The sequence below is a fragment of the Tetrao urogallus genome (genome assembly GCF_951394365.1).
Source record: "Tetrao urogallus genome assembly, chromosome: Z".
NCBI classification, from domain to species: Eukaryota; Metazoa; Chordata; class Aves; order Galliformes; family Phasianidae; genus Tetrao; species Tetrao urogallus.
The window spans coordinates 25,724,711-25,739,367 of NC_136816.1; the positions used below are offsets into that span (position 1 = coordinate 25,724,711).

A 14,657-nucleotide genomic window follows, 5' to 3' on the forward strand; every position below is an offset into this window, starting at 1 on the left:
TCCCAAACTGGACGATTCTCTGATATGGTTTGATATGGTTCACTCTTTATATTCACAGAAACTTAAAAAACAACAACAACAAAAAACCCTAAAATTAGAGTGTTTTACCCATGCTCTAGCATGTAGTTCTAGTTCAACATATAATTGCACTTTGGAAATTTGAGCAATTTAAAACAGTCACTAGAGTGTATATACAACAAAATATAACATACAAACCAGTACTCCTTTGTCTGCCTCACCAGTGAATTACTTCAAAATATTTAGTGAATTCTCATTTTATTTGATTGCTTCCATTCTATACACTAGATTTCCAATTAACAATACTTCAAAATGAAACCAGTTCCCAACTTCACTGCACTTTCCACTTCAGCACTTATGTATTTAAAAGACATGAAAGTTCCTGTAACAATAATGCAGACTTGCAACTGATTTCAAGAGCTTATGAATAGCAACACTTCATTATTTAGCCATGACTATTTTCCATAACAATAAACACTATACAATGCTTAAAGATTAAGTGAACATCAATTTACAGCATTCAAAGACTTGCCACAAGAAAGTCTGAAGAAGGTTATTAACCTTTCACATAATTTAGAAGTGACTCTCCACGTGCTTGCTGTATTTGCTAAAACCATCCTGCCATTACCCCGCCCTCCCCCAAAACTTCATCATATTTATTGATGAAACAAAGGAATAATTTATTTTGGGTGACAAAAACTAATTTCCAGACCAACAGCTTTGATTTAATGGGGGAAGAGGGAAAAATGTTACATTTCAGTAGTTACTTGCACATGAACAGACTTCGTTCTGCTTCACAGAAATATCTAATCCAGCAGAGATCTTCAGCAAAGGACATCGGTGCTAAACTTTAAGTAGGCAATTTTGTATATACTCGTCCAATCTAACAAAAGGAACTCTAAAAATAGCCAGTTAATCTCTTATGCTTTCAGTGTATTTTGAACATTGACACTCAATACATTTGCAAGCTTATTCTGTTAGATGAAGTAGCAGAATGAAACTTAACTGAAGTTACCAGCGGAAAGTTGACTAAGAATGGCTCTTACACATGCACACACTGGTTTCTAATTTGCTTTATTCACACGCTTTAGTACTGTAAGCTTTGTGAACAAACTATAAGACAGCTACATATTACATTCTGTGAAATTTTATCCCCAAAGAAGTTTTCGTTATTTTTGTATGAAGCAAAAGATTCATCTTCTGCTACACTGCAGCAAAATAAGATGTCTACATACCTGTAAGTTCAGTGATTTGTGTCTACTTAAGTTACTTTTACAGTTCTATTTTATTCACAGGCCCATTAAAAGTGAAGATGAAAACACTTTAAAAAGACCAGTAAAGTCATCTCTCACTTCAAAGTTCTTACAACTTACGAAAAAAAAAATTCTTCAAACTGCCTAGCAGTCCAGATTATCAGGTGTGATGCTTCCATAGCAGAGATTAAACTCATACCCGTTCCTTAGTTCAGCTAACTGGTAAGTAAATCATTCCAGCCATATCTGAAATCTGATCCCCTTGTGCATGACTGCATATTATACTTAATTGGTTTCTCCTTTTCAATTTAAACTATACTTTCGAATTATACTTAGAAACTTGCATTTTTAAAACAAGCTTTACTATGTAGGGAGAATCCACAGAGTGGATTCTTTCAACTTCATTTTTGACTTAATTTTTAATAATATGGTACAACTGTATCATATCCACAATGCTAAATCCACACCTGAACAGATTAGGAAACATTTTGAAGAAGTGTTGAATAAATGATTTTGGTGAGCTGTAAAACAGCGACATGCAAGGTATACTGTACTACAACAGCTCCAAATCCCTTATAAAAACCTAGCATTCCTTCTTCACGTTTTATAGTATTAATGCAGTCTCTCACTCCCTCATACTGAGTATTGATCGGAAGCACTTCATAGCCAAGGTCTGTATTGTCAATTATCGTGCGCGTCCCTTGAATATGAAGGCGGTGTAAAACTGTTTCCAGTGGGTAAAGCATGACATCAGCACAAAGGCTAGCGGCAAAGCTAGCAATGAGTTCCGGAAAATACGCATCCAGCATGCTCTGCACAGAAGTGGAGCTCTCTGTTGGCAGGCTGTGGGAATTCTCTCTTTTCAGAAAAAGCAAAACAAGCTTCTGGACGACGGAACTGATGACGTAGTGAAGAACTCCATGCAGAGCGGTTGGAAAAATCAAGACCATTAGAGGAAGGAGGCGCTTGCTGTGGGGTACTCCCATGCCTACAACTCTGCCGATTCCTTCTTTAACACAGTCCAGAATGCCAGGATTGTCTCGAATGATTTCACTCTACAAGCACAATGGTTAAGTTAAGACTTGTGCCATTTCAGTACCACACTGACACCTACCTCTGCTGAATTTTATCTTAAGATAAACACGCATTTGCACACCATTATGTCTAAGCGGCTATACTGATATTTCACATTCTTCATTCACACTTAATAGTTTCAAGTAAATTTGCTTTTTTATTTTTATAAAAAAAGTGATTTGATCTACATTACAGTTACGTGTATCACTAGCAAAGAAATACAACTATCAACGTATCACAGGGTCTGCCAAAAAGAGAAACTAATTTGAATACTTCAAAATATTTTTTTGATCCAGTCTTTATAAATACATAACATGTTACAAACTCTGAAGATCTCCTTCATATTGCTATTATCACTTCAAACATGCCACCTACTGGCTTGAAATGTCAGAGACAAATGCTCTAGCAACTACAGCCTAACTCTTAAAGCAATTTCAATGAAGCATTTCTAACTGTTAATGATATGGATACTGCATAAATAAGTGACAAATGCTAATACTAACTTTCGCATTTCTCGTTAGAAAGTCAACTATTATGTTTCCAAGAACTGGATAATACATTTAATACAGCACAGATACATCTATTCAGGAAAATACTTAAACACAGTTGAACTGAGCCTAAAATTCTGTTAAGATCTCAATAGGATTACTTTCACGTACAAAATTTTACAAAGATGATCACTTGTTTAAAAGGTTGTAGGAAATACTGTTTTGGCCTTTTGCTTGTTTCTGCCTGCTTAATAAGCATAGAATCATCATAGAACGGCTTGGTCTGGAAGGAACCTTACAGACCACTGAGTCCCAGCGTCACGATCATGAGCAGGGCTGCCTGCTAGATCAGGCCACCAAGTGCTGCAACCAACCTGGCTTGGAACATCTCTGAGGACAGGGAATCCTCAGGTTCTCCAGGCAAGCTGTTTCAGAGCTTCCTCACTCCCCAAGTAAAGAAATCCTCTCTACCAAATAATCTAAACTTCCCTTTTCTGTTTAAAACCAATGTCCCTTTTCCAATTCCTGTCAGACCATACAGTTCTTCTATCCAGAGCCATGGTGGCTACCTCAGATCATCTCCTTGTCTCACATGTCTTAACACAACTTCCAGGAGGAGCTGTTCTATGATCTTTCCAGCCACAGATATGAGGCTACTCATCCTAGAGTTTCCTGAGACTTCCTTTCTCCCTTTCAGTGCCATGATTTAGTGGAGGGTTGTTAGAGTTAGGGTATTATGTTAGGTTGTGGTTGGTCTTGATGATCTTGAAGGTCTTTTCCAACCTGAGCAATTCTATGATTCTCTTAAAGTGAGAGGATTTTGCTCTCCCTGCCTACACGTTCAAGGATGTGAGAGGCACGCAAAGCCTATCTGTGGAGACTGATGCAAAGAATTGTGGAGTATCTCTGCCTTCTCCACGTCAGTTGTTCTAGTGCTCCTTTTCCATTTATCAGAGAAGGTAGTATGTCTTCTATTTCTTCTGACCCATAGAACCCCCTTCTTGTTTTTCACATCCATTGCCAAACTCAGTTCTGTCTGTGCCCTGGCTTTTCTTATCCCATCTCCACAAGTTCAGAGCAATGCTTCCTAGTAATAAAATCTCTGTATCTATCAAGTGCCTGGATAACACTATTACTCACATTTTGTCTACCAAGATCTTGTTCCTGGTTCACAACAATCCTCACTGAAAGGAGTGAGCACAGTCCTGCCAAAAAAGACTTTGGGGGACCTCTTTGTGGCAAGCTGAACACGAGCTAGTGAAGTGCCCTAGCAACCCAGAAAGCCAATTGTATCTTGGGCTGCGAGGAAATAAAGTGTGGCCAGGAGGACAAGGGATACAGACCTTTCCACTTTAGCTTGCACTGGTGAGACCTCACCTGGAGTACTGCACCCAAATGTGCAGCCCTCAGTACAGGAGAGATGTGGACGAATTAAAGTGCATCCAGAGAATGGCCAAAAAAACGATCTAAGGGATGGAACACCTCACTGCAAGGACAAGCTGAGAGAGCTGGAGCTGTTCAGCCTGGACAAGGCTCCAGGGAAACACAAGAGTGGCCTTTCAGTACGTAAACACATTCTCAAAGAATGATAAGAAGATAGAAAAATCAACCTTTTTTTGCCTCTTCTCCACAGAAAACATCTTACTGACACCCAGCAACAGCTGAACTATAGGTTTAAAAAGTTGGATCTATTATCTATCTTAGTAGTATTTACGAACTTGCCTGAATGAAAGTGATTAGTTTGATGACTGAATGACATGAATGACTAACCTGCATCACCTTCACAAGAGCTCACTTTACTGGTAAGAGTGCCATCAGCAGCAAAAAGATACTTTCATGGTAAAAGCAACTAATTACATGGAAATATCCAGAAGAATTATCCTGTACTGTTGTTAAGCTTCGACACTTTGTGAAGAAAGGAATGCAACAATTCACTGAAATATAAGTATTATGGTTTACTCTGTACTCTTACAGACAAGTATCCTAAGCAACATGTTCAGACTATCCTGAAATTTGTTATGATGACTAAAGAAGAACTAGACAAAAATTTTAAAGGAAAAGCACTCCTTGGTATTTTGACCAAACAAAGTCGAACTACTAGAGAAGCTCTGAAATCACTATAGTGAAAGGGTCTGAGGTCATACCAGTAACCTGCCTAGCAGACCTTTCAAAAACCTTTATACAGAAAAGACTTGTTTAGAATATGTCTTCTAGATTGCATAAATGTAATCTGCTCTTCCATAATACAGACTGCTGGAACACTGCGTCTAAGTGTGCTTTATCATACTAGATTTCCACTTAAGACAGCATAACCAAAATAACTATCATAATAAATACTTCCTACCTGATATAATAAATATACCATCTGATATAATAAAACATACAGCCTCAAGCAAAAACAATACAACTACTGCAACAAATCTGAATGCAAATCCAAAGATTCACCTCTCTAAGTAATCTAATTTATAAACAAAATAATTGTACCTTCCAAATGATATATGTAAATTACCTGTACAGTTTCAATCAGGCTTGCAGAATAGAAAGGCATTGCTATCACATGTGTTAACCTGTAGAAATCAACCAAATGACAATTATAGTCATGATAACATTACCATTTTAGTCACATATGTGCATGAAAGCAATGCAGTTATCTACCAAATCATGCACAAGGCAAAACAGCAACTCAAATATCGAAACACACATTAACAAGTCAAGATGTTCAGAACTTCTCTCAAATTCTACTCTCACATGATCAATTCACGTCTCAGATATTAAAATCTAGTGAAAGAAGAAACCATTATTTTAAATTATTCTGTCTCCATAAAGACACGGGGATCCAGAAAGAGAAAATTTCTGAAACTGACACACACAACCAACATTTTTAAAAAAAAAAATCAGAATTTGAGAATTACCATAAGCATCCTATCAAGAAAGAACACTTGCAGATTATACTGCTATACATTTACTAGCTTTATTATTGATGCCTAAATAATAATAACAAATGCCATATTTACCCTTTGAGTAGAAGGTGTCCACCTATCTGTTTGAGGTTCCATTTATGTGAAAGCTCTCTAAAAAGTAAAGCAGGATTTACTGTACTATGCATAAGAACAGTTACTCTCAAGCATTTATTTCATGGGTATCAACTTCCTTTTTTCACACTGGCATTCTACTGTTAGTCTAGAGATGTATCTCTCCTCTACAGGAAATCCCTGTCACATGTGCAGTTAATACATTGTAGTTAACCTTTTAAAAGTTATTCAGCCTAGTAGGTAGCTTAGAAAAACTTTTAATTATTAGTAAGTCTCTGAAAGTCACTTTCAGAAAGTAGTGGAAATTTCAGCATGTCAGCCTTTCTTTACCAAAATACATTCTTTACTGTATTTTGAATTAGTTACATTCTTTCCATTTCTTGAAGTTATTTTTGTCCATCTGTTTCTTTCCTAAAAAACTGACAAGATATTCTGACAGTCAGAGAAGACTGGTCTCTAACATAGCTCATTAAAATAATTTTAATTTTATTAAAATAAAACTCATGCACTGTACATTAAGAGATTTTTTTTTTTTAAGTCACCCTTAAGTTAGAATTTTCTAGTTACACATTTCAAGATATGAATACTAAGTTAACAACAGTCCGCTTGACTCTCACACTAGCTCAATATGACATCCAACAGCCATAATTTGGTAAATACCTACAATGTAATGAAATTTCTACCTCAAATGTCAGAAATAGACAAATTTTAAAAACTAAGTTGTAATGTTCAGCTTCAGTTCTCATTCAGTTGGACCTGATGACCTCAGAGGTCTTTTCCAACTTCAATGATTCGGTGAAATACAGAATGAGTTTGTCTAGTACAGAACAACATTCAAACTTGCCATGTTAACATGCATTAAATGTTAACTGCATTTCCAAGCCCCTTTCCTATAATGGGGGAATGCTGCAATACAGAATTGAAGACGTTTCACTGCATCCTTTGTTCTTTATAAAATTATTTAACTCCACTTATGGGTGGCACTGTTGCCAAAAGCAGTAACCTCCACGTCCATGCAATGGCTCAGATGCACACTACTACTGAAGTGTCCAGTAAAAAACTGCATGGGGTAATACACACAGGCGACATTCATTCTTGCCAAATCTCTTCTTCAATTTAAAACCATGTCCTTTAAGTACTAGGTTTCCGTGTGTACGTTAAAAATGGGAACACTGAGCTCCCTCAATGCAATGACAATTCTTAAGCCCTTTGGTCAATTCAGACTTAAACAGTATTAAGCTCAAAACATATTTCCACTTTCTTAACATATTATCCAAGAAACGTCTTTATCACTTCACCAGCATTAGTGTGTGCCCTGTGACTATTAAGTATCTTTTACTAACTTTTGATTATAGAACCTTAGAATCGTCAAGGTTGGAAAAGATCATCCAGTCCAACTGTCTGCCTACCACCAACAGTTCTCACTAAACAACACCCCCCAACACAACATCTAAGTATTTCTTGAATACCTCCAGGGTTGGTGACTCCAAACCAATTTGCCGTGTTATTTATATAGTTGACCAATAGGCAAACATACATACATGGCTTCCAGAAAGTCTCTTACTGTTTAATTACACGGTGATCTTTGCCAAGATAACCTCACTGTGCTGAAGTCATCTACTCAGTGTCTGACTGAACTCAAGTTTCTCAAAAAAATTTAAATTTCTAACACTTAAAAGACAACATTTTGTTAGAAGAAATAAAAATCCACACAATACCTTGGTAAAGGTGTGAATTCACTGACGATGCCTTCTGTTCCCAGGGTTATGCCCTGAACAATGAAAGTGCTGCCCATTCCTTTCCAAAGAGCTCTTGGACCCTGTGTTTTGAAATATGCAGTTACATTGAAGCAACATGAAATATTTTCACTATTTTACTCATTTGCACAAAATCTAAGCAAACCCCTGATGCGTAGGGTCACAATTCTATCATTAAACTTCAAGATAATCAAACCAGATGACTTCTCAACTCAAAAGAACTTTGCATCACACAACCTTAGAGGCCTCTGTGTCATTAACGATATGCTCAGGATGTTAAGATATGCTGATTTTTACTGCTCTTTGACTTGAGTATGAGGATTTCCATTCTCCTCCTTCTCTTCCACAAGACTATGCAGAACTGGAAGTTCATACAGTACTGTCTTCAGATGTAGTTACTTAACAGTCACTCTCATTATCCACATAAAGCTTCTTTTCTTTTTTTTAACTATCCTAATTGAAAAAAAAAAAAAAAAAATAGTTTTGAGGGCCTCTTACTTTCTAAAACACAGAAGCCTTCCCCACTAAATAATACACTTCATCAGAAAAATTAATCATTACTTTTTGAAGAATTTCTGTGACCATAAACACCCCCTAACAATGACCATATGTTTTACCATCAGTTGCATAAAGAAATGAAGATGCCAGTATACAAATGTACCATAGTAACATCCATTGCTCTGATGCAACCTGACCCCAAATACTGACCTGTGTCTTATTGATGCTGTACATAATATTGACAATAGTAAATGGAGTGAGATGATAATTCCGAGCATGGTAATTAACCTGTTAAAAATATAAATGACTGCAGTTTTATAAACATATAGAAGTTACAACTCTGAAGTAAAAAGCACTTCCAAAACAGGCATCATCTCCATAAAGGTCACCTAAAGTGACCAATATATGAATATAGTCTCAGTGAAATGCAGAGAAACAAGCAAAACTTTTAAGTGTGTATGGTGCAATTGTAAACAACGAAGAAGCACAGAAAAAAAAAAAATACTTGAAACAAAACATCTTGTTAGTAACCTGGGTTTGAAAGTTTCAGAGATGTTGAGGATCTCAATTGCTGTAACTTATTTTCCATTATCCAAACAAAAAAGAATGCTCAGGTTAAATTTTAGAACAGAAAAAATGCAGACTACAAATAGAAATATAACAATGCATACTACTTAAGAATTGTGAAGTTTCCTTATACGCTACAGAACATGACAAAAACAATATCACAGCATAGAAAAGATCTGACTGAAAAGATAACAGAAAAGATATACCTGACACTGACGGCGCAGAACAATGCAAGGATGGGCCAACACATTTTCTGTAAATAGGCTTTAAAAAAAGAGAAACGTATTTAAAGCACAGGAAACAGCTGTAAATTTATGAGAAAAGGCTTGTTAACAGCATTGGATCAGTATTTGAAAAAAATAAGCGTTACCTTGCAAATGAATAAGGCATTCTGAAGGGCTACCTTCTAGCATGCTGCTACTACAAACTAACAAGTATAAAATCACCCAATGCATACAATCATAATGAAAATTATGTACATAGGTTATATGTACATAAGTTGCTCCAAAAGTAACCTATTTATTTCCATGGAAACTACAGATGCATAAAGCCCAGTAACATTATTTGACATAGCTACATTATTTGACCCAGCTACAAAATGCTATTTTTCAGTATAGTCACCATCATTAGCAGATGAGCTAATTGATATGCTCTTCATTTCATGGTGTGACAGCTGTGTATTGTAGTCCAGAACATGCCTTGTCTTTCACACTGTTGTTACCACTGCTGAAATATACCACTCAATGAACTATATCTATAGTCTGGCCTAAACATTCAGCAAGTGTCCATGAATGTCATGAGTGCATTTTTTTTTCCACGTGGTGGAATTCAAAAGTATGAACAAAGTAAAGGTGCATTACTATGGCAGTTACCATTGTCTCAAATCTCTGCTGCAATCTGTCACACAGGAACAAAACATAATGGAATACTGGTAGGAAGGTTCACCTTTCACTGCCATACCACCAACATATGCCTCTGGTGTTCCAGGCCACGATAATAAAATAGGAGGCATTACTTTTGGAGCAGCCCTTGTATATACATATGGCAAAGCAATGCACCAAAATTCTTAGACCCCTCCCTTTCCATAAGATGAGGAAACAAGTCAGAAGGTAGGATATTGGAGGGGTTACTTTCCAATTTTATATTCATTCTGCTTATCACAGGATTAATCATGACCTTATTTAGAAAGGTACAGGACTGTTTTCAACAGCTACTTTTGAATTTCAGTCACACATTTTTTCATCAGGAAAGCATACTCCCCCAGAACAGCGCTCCCCTTCCTCACCTGAGAAATCACTGCAATCAAACTACGACAGGAAAAATCTCTCAATATTAACATAAAATTTCTGGCCACAGTCAGATAGAAAACTTGAAAACTTGTTATCTGAAAGAATCCAAGTGGTAAAAACACTTGTCTGCGTGCAGTTCAAATCCGATATAAGGATAAGAAAATCAAGGCCTCCAGACTCTGCCTAAGCATTTTAGGTAACATCACTGGTACCTTTAGGATATATTTAGGTAAGTTAGTGAACACCAACTTACTTGACCATTTGGAACTGATTTTTAACAGGACGGATATTACTCTGGATAAGCAAGTATTAATTGGAAAAACAAAAAACGAACAAACAAAAGAACACCGAATAAACAAAACAAAACAAAAAAAAACCCAAAAAACTAAGCCTGAAGTTTCATAAGCTATTGAGCTAGTTCATATTTTTCTTCTACCAGTAAGGCAAAGCTTTCTTCACAATCCAGATGCTACCTATTCAGCCTTTTTCATAGCCAACTGAGTTGTAGAAAGTAAAAAGTAACCTTTTTTTTGTGGCTGTTTTTTACAGGATTCCTGATATGAATCACATCACAGGGTGTCTGACAAGCACCCGATGTAATGCAAATGCAGAAGCTGGAAGAACTGGTCTCAGCAGTGGTACAACATTCATCAGCTCTTCCTCAACACCACAAGCCCACCTTAAGGTCCTAGAAGCCCTAGTACTCAAGATGTAAAAAACTTCATCATGCTTGATTAACTTGAAATACATAGTTCCAATGGACTACTGAGACATGCTAACACCTCTACGCTGCTGAAGGAAATGAATACCATCCTGCCGTATGGCCCCACACTTTGCTGTTCTCACCTGAGTTCATTAGCTTCATCAGGTTGAAAAGAAATTAAACAATTCTTAACATGTTTGGCAGTTTCCACCCACTTCAACATTAATAACAAGGCTGAGCAATGAGCAAGCTGAATCATTGCAAGAGAAGCAGTGGAAGGAGGGAGACAGGTAATATTTCATGAGGTGAGATGACCTAATTTAAGCAACTCATTACTTGCTAGAAACGGTCACTCCTATTTTCTTTATTCCTCCCCTCTCCGGTCCACTGCTGGCACTACTTCTAGGTGACTAACTGGCTCCTGCAGAGTCAGCTCCAAGGCAAATCAACCTGCCTCACCAAAACAGCAAAAGTCATCCAGCTCTTTCCCTGATTTGTTTTCACTTTAACTGCCTCAAATCAGTTAAAAGTTCTGATAGGCATCAAGGGTGACAATAGTAGGGGAAGAAACAGACCAAGTTGGAAGTCTTTGTTTCACTTTTAGCAGAAGTCAAAAGAACCTCAGCTGCCCAAGAAACTTAAGATGCAATTTCCTATGCTGAGCTAACTGGGCAAATAACATATGTACTCCCATTTTCTGAAGAGAGAAGCACTTTTAGAAGTTTCACATGCAGGTAAAGCAAATCTCACATTCCATAAGGAATAAGTCTTTTTTTTATTCATTACTTTTTTTGAGACAAGAAAGCCACCTCCCACCCTTTCACAAGATCCATCAGTACAGTGACCAAGAAAAACCTCATCAGCTGAGTGTGACTGAGCAGGAATTCTAAAAAAAAAAAATCCAGTTCATCACAATACCTAGACCAGACAATTTGGGTTCTGTATTAAATATTTTAAATCCACTACTTCCACAAATATTATCAGTAGTTAGTATTATCAAAATCATGAAATCTGACCAACTAGTCAGGTTAACATTACTGATTCAAATACACTGATATTGAATATATTTGCATATTCTTAGGAAACATTCACATTCATATTACTTAAATACGTTAATAGAAGGAAGAAAATAAACTTCTGTGCTATTCTCAGATTGCTATGAAGAAGTTTCAAATTCACTGCTCCTGGAGTCATTCTGAGAAAAACTAAGTAACAGAAACCTAAATGGATTTTAAATAGGTTTAACAAGCACTTCAACTGTCTAAGTCTATAGGCATAAAAATAATACAGGTGATGTACATGAGGATCATAAAACAAATATAGCTTTACTATGTCACAACTGCTTGAAAGCAATACAGAATTCTTACCTTGCAAGGCCAATACCAAAGCCTGCAAACCTGTTCAACTGCTCTGAAAGAAATAAAAATAGATTATATAGCACAGAGGGGAGAAACGCCAAGCAGACCATTTGAAAACAACAACAACAACAAAACCAACACAACCAAAAAGCAACAAGCAGTTCCAAATTATCTTATGCTGTACTTGATAAAAAAAGATACAGCTACTAAACTACAATGTTTTTAGCAATTCAGCAAGGGAAGATATAAAAAAATGATTCACCCAAGAATATATGTACTTTGGATTCATTTGAGTTTGTGCACACTTTCAGAAACAAGATTTAAAACAACTACAGGGAAAAAAAAGGAGATAAAATGAACAAGAAGTTCATAAAATCAAACTTTTTAATAGATAAAGAGGCTAACTTCATTCATGATAAGTTTACAATTCTGAAGTATAAGATTAGCTATTTATGGCAGAATTCACTTAACCAAAAACAGTAAAAAGAGAAACTTTGGAAAAGATAATAAAACAACATCAAGGGTTTTCAAATCAGTTTTCTAACTCCACTCCTTTGCTAAAAAAGAGTAGTTACTAAAAAAGCACTAAAGCTGCAAATAGAACAGTGGGTTCAATTACCTGTTGTTTGTTACCACATATTTACACTTTGGAACTACTAGTTTTAAGAAGAGCTTTAAGAAGAACTACAAACACAACTGAAAATTAATGTTCAAACTACAGGTGAATGCAGATTGCAACCACAGATAGTCCCAGTGGAGCTTCACAGAGACACAGCAGCTCTCCTACGAGGAATGAGTCACTCTTCACTTGCAGAGGTTGGACTCAATGATACCGTAACTCCTTATCTTAAAGTTCTTTAACGTGTAGAATCACCGTAATGACCAGGAGTACAAAGGACAGGAAAAGGTACATTCAGAATATCTATGAAGAAGGAGTGTGGTTCACCGCACTTTCATCAGTGGGGTTGTACACAGACAACCCTAAAAATCCAGAGTACTGCAGGTTGAAAAAGATTTACCCGTTAACAAACTAAGCTTTAACCAAACCAGCTGTTCACAGAACTTTGATGCCTACGTACATATAAACCGCCACAGATCATCTTTTAATTAAAGCAGCCTATGCTCAGTAGCCTAGATTCAGAAAGTTTCTCTCAGTTCACCTCAACCCGGCATGAAACGATACTGTGCTTATAAAAGTCTCCACTCTCGCATACCGGTACTCTACTTTCGCATACCAGTAAACGGAAAAGGCTCGAACCAGCCGCCAGTTCTCCCGCTCCTTCACCGCCATGCACGATAGCCGTTATCCCTCCCACAGCTGGTGCAACCACCCTTGTGCGTTTCAGCAAAACAATTAAAGCGACCGGAAGACAGTCCGCAACGCTGACACTAAGCAACAAAACACTCCATCCGACCCGCGGCCACCTCCTACCCTCACAGGAGGCGGAGCACGTCTGCAAGGTATCATTTACACGGGCACAGGGAGTCCTGACACGCGCCGCTTAGCCAGGACTCGCAGGTAGCGCACGGGCGCTCTCGGTCCTACACGCGCGGAGCCGCGGCCGTGAGCTCGGCAGCCCCGGGCCTGTGGCGGGAAGCCGGAGGGCAGCGCAGCGCACCCGCGCGGCGAGCGCCCGAGCCCAGGCCGCCGCCTGCCCGCCCTCGCCCCTCAACAAGCGGCGGCCAGAGGAGCGGGCCGCGCTGCTGAGCCGGGCCCTTCCTTACCGGCGCCGGGCCCGCCCGCCCCGAGGCCAGGCTCCTCGTTGAGACCGGCAGCCCCGAGCGGCGTCCCGGCCCCGTACGGCGGAGTCTTCTCCCCCCAGTGCAGGTTGCGGCTGCCGGGGATGTCGGGCGGGGTGGTCACCCAGTGACCCATCTCCGCGGCTCCGCCGAAAGGCCTGACGGCCGGGCCCGGCTCCTCCCGGCCGCCCCCGCGGTAGCCCAGGCCGTCGAAGCCCTCGGGGCGCCGCGGGTGCATGGCGGGCCGTCACGGGCAGCGGCTAGACCCGCTGCCAGCCGCCACTTCCGACAGCTACAGGCCAGCCCCACCCCACCGAAGCCCAGCGAGGGCCGTGCGATCAGGGAAGAGGCGGGGCCGGCAGCAGGCTGCCCCAATGGCACCCTTCTTCCTGCGGGGCCGGGCTGTCCTCGGAGAGCAGAGCAGCGCTGGCGCCCCCTGTCTCACCGGAGGAGCAACGTTGAGGACGGGGAGGTCGCGGGGCGGCGTGAAGGCGGCGCGGGTGTGGGCGTAGGGGCTTGTCCGGTGCTGTGCGATCCGCGTGTTACGGATTCTGCCTGAGAGCCTTTCTGCCGTCCTTTCTGCCTGAGAGCCGCGGGGCCTGTAGCTGAGAGACCTGGCACCGTTCAGCCAGGTGAAGACCGAGAGGGAATGTCACCGGCCCTTACAAATGTCTAAAAGCTGTCAGGTGGATGGTACTAGTTGCCTGTAAGCAGTGCCCAGTGACAGAACGAGGCACAGTGTGAACAAACTGGAACATAGGTAGTTCCATCTGAGCAGGAGGAAAACCTTTCCTTTGAGGGTGACAGAGCTCTGGAACAGGCTGCCTAGAGAGGCAGTGGAGTCTCCTTGTCTAGAGATACTGAAAACCTGTATGGATGC

General features: G+C 39.5%; 1 protein-coding gene across 1 annotated transcript; it reads right to left on the minus strand.

Moving 5' to 3' along the window:
- Positions 1-1,747: 1,747 nt before the first annotated feature.
- Positions 1,748-14,015, minus strand: SLC25A46 (solute carrier family 25 member 46; the record flags this gene model as incomplete). Its single annotated transcript, XM_079548702.1, has 8 exons — positions 1,748-2,326; positions 5,343-5,400; positions 5,848-5,904; positions 7,584-7,684; positions 8,331-8,408; positions 8,894-8,951; positions 12,047-12,089; positions 13,763-14,015. The coding sequence occupies 8 exons, from the start codon at positions 14,013-14,015 to the stop codon at positions 1,748-1,750; spliced, it is 1,227 nt and encodes a 408-aa protein (XP_079404828.1).
- Between the last annotated feature and the right edge of the window lie 642 nt (positions 14,016-14,657).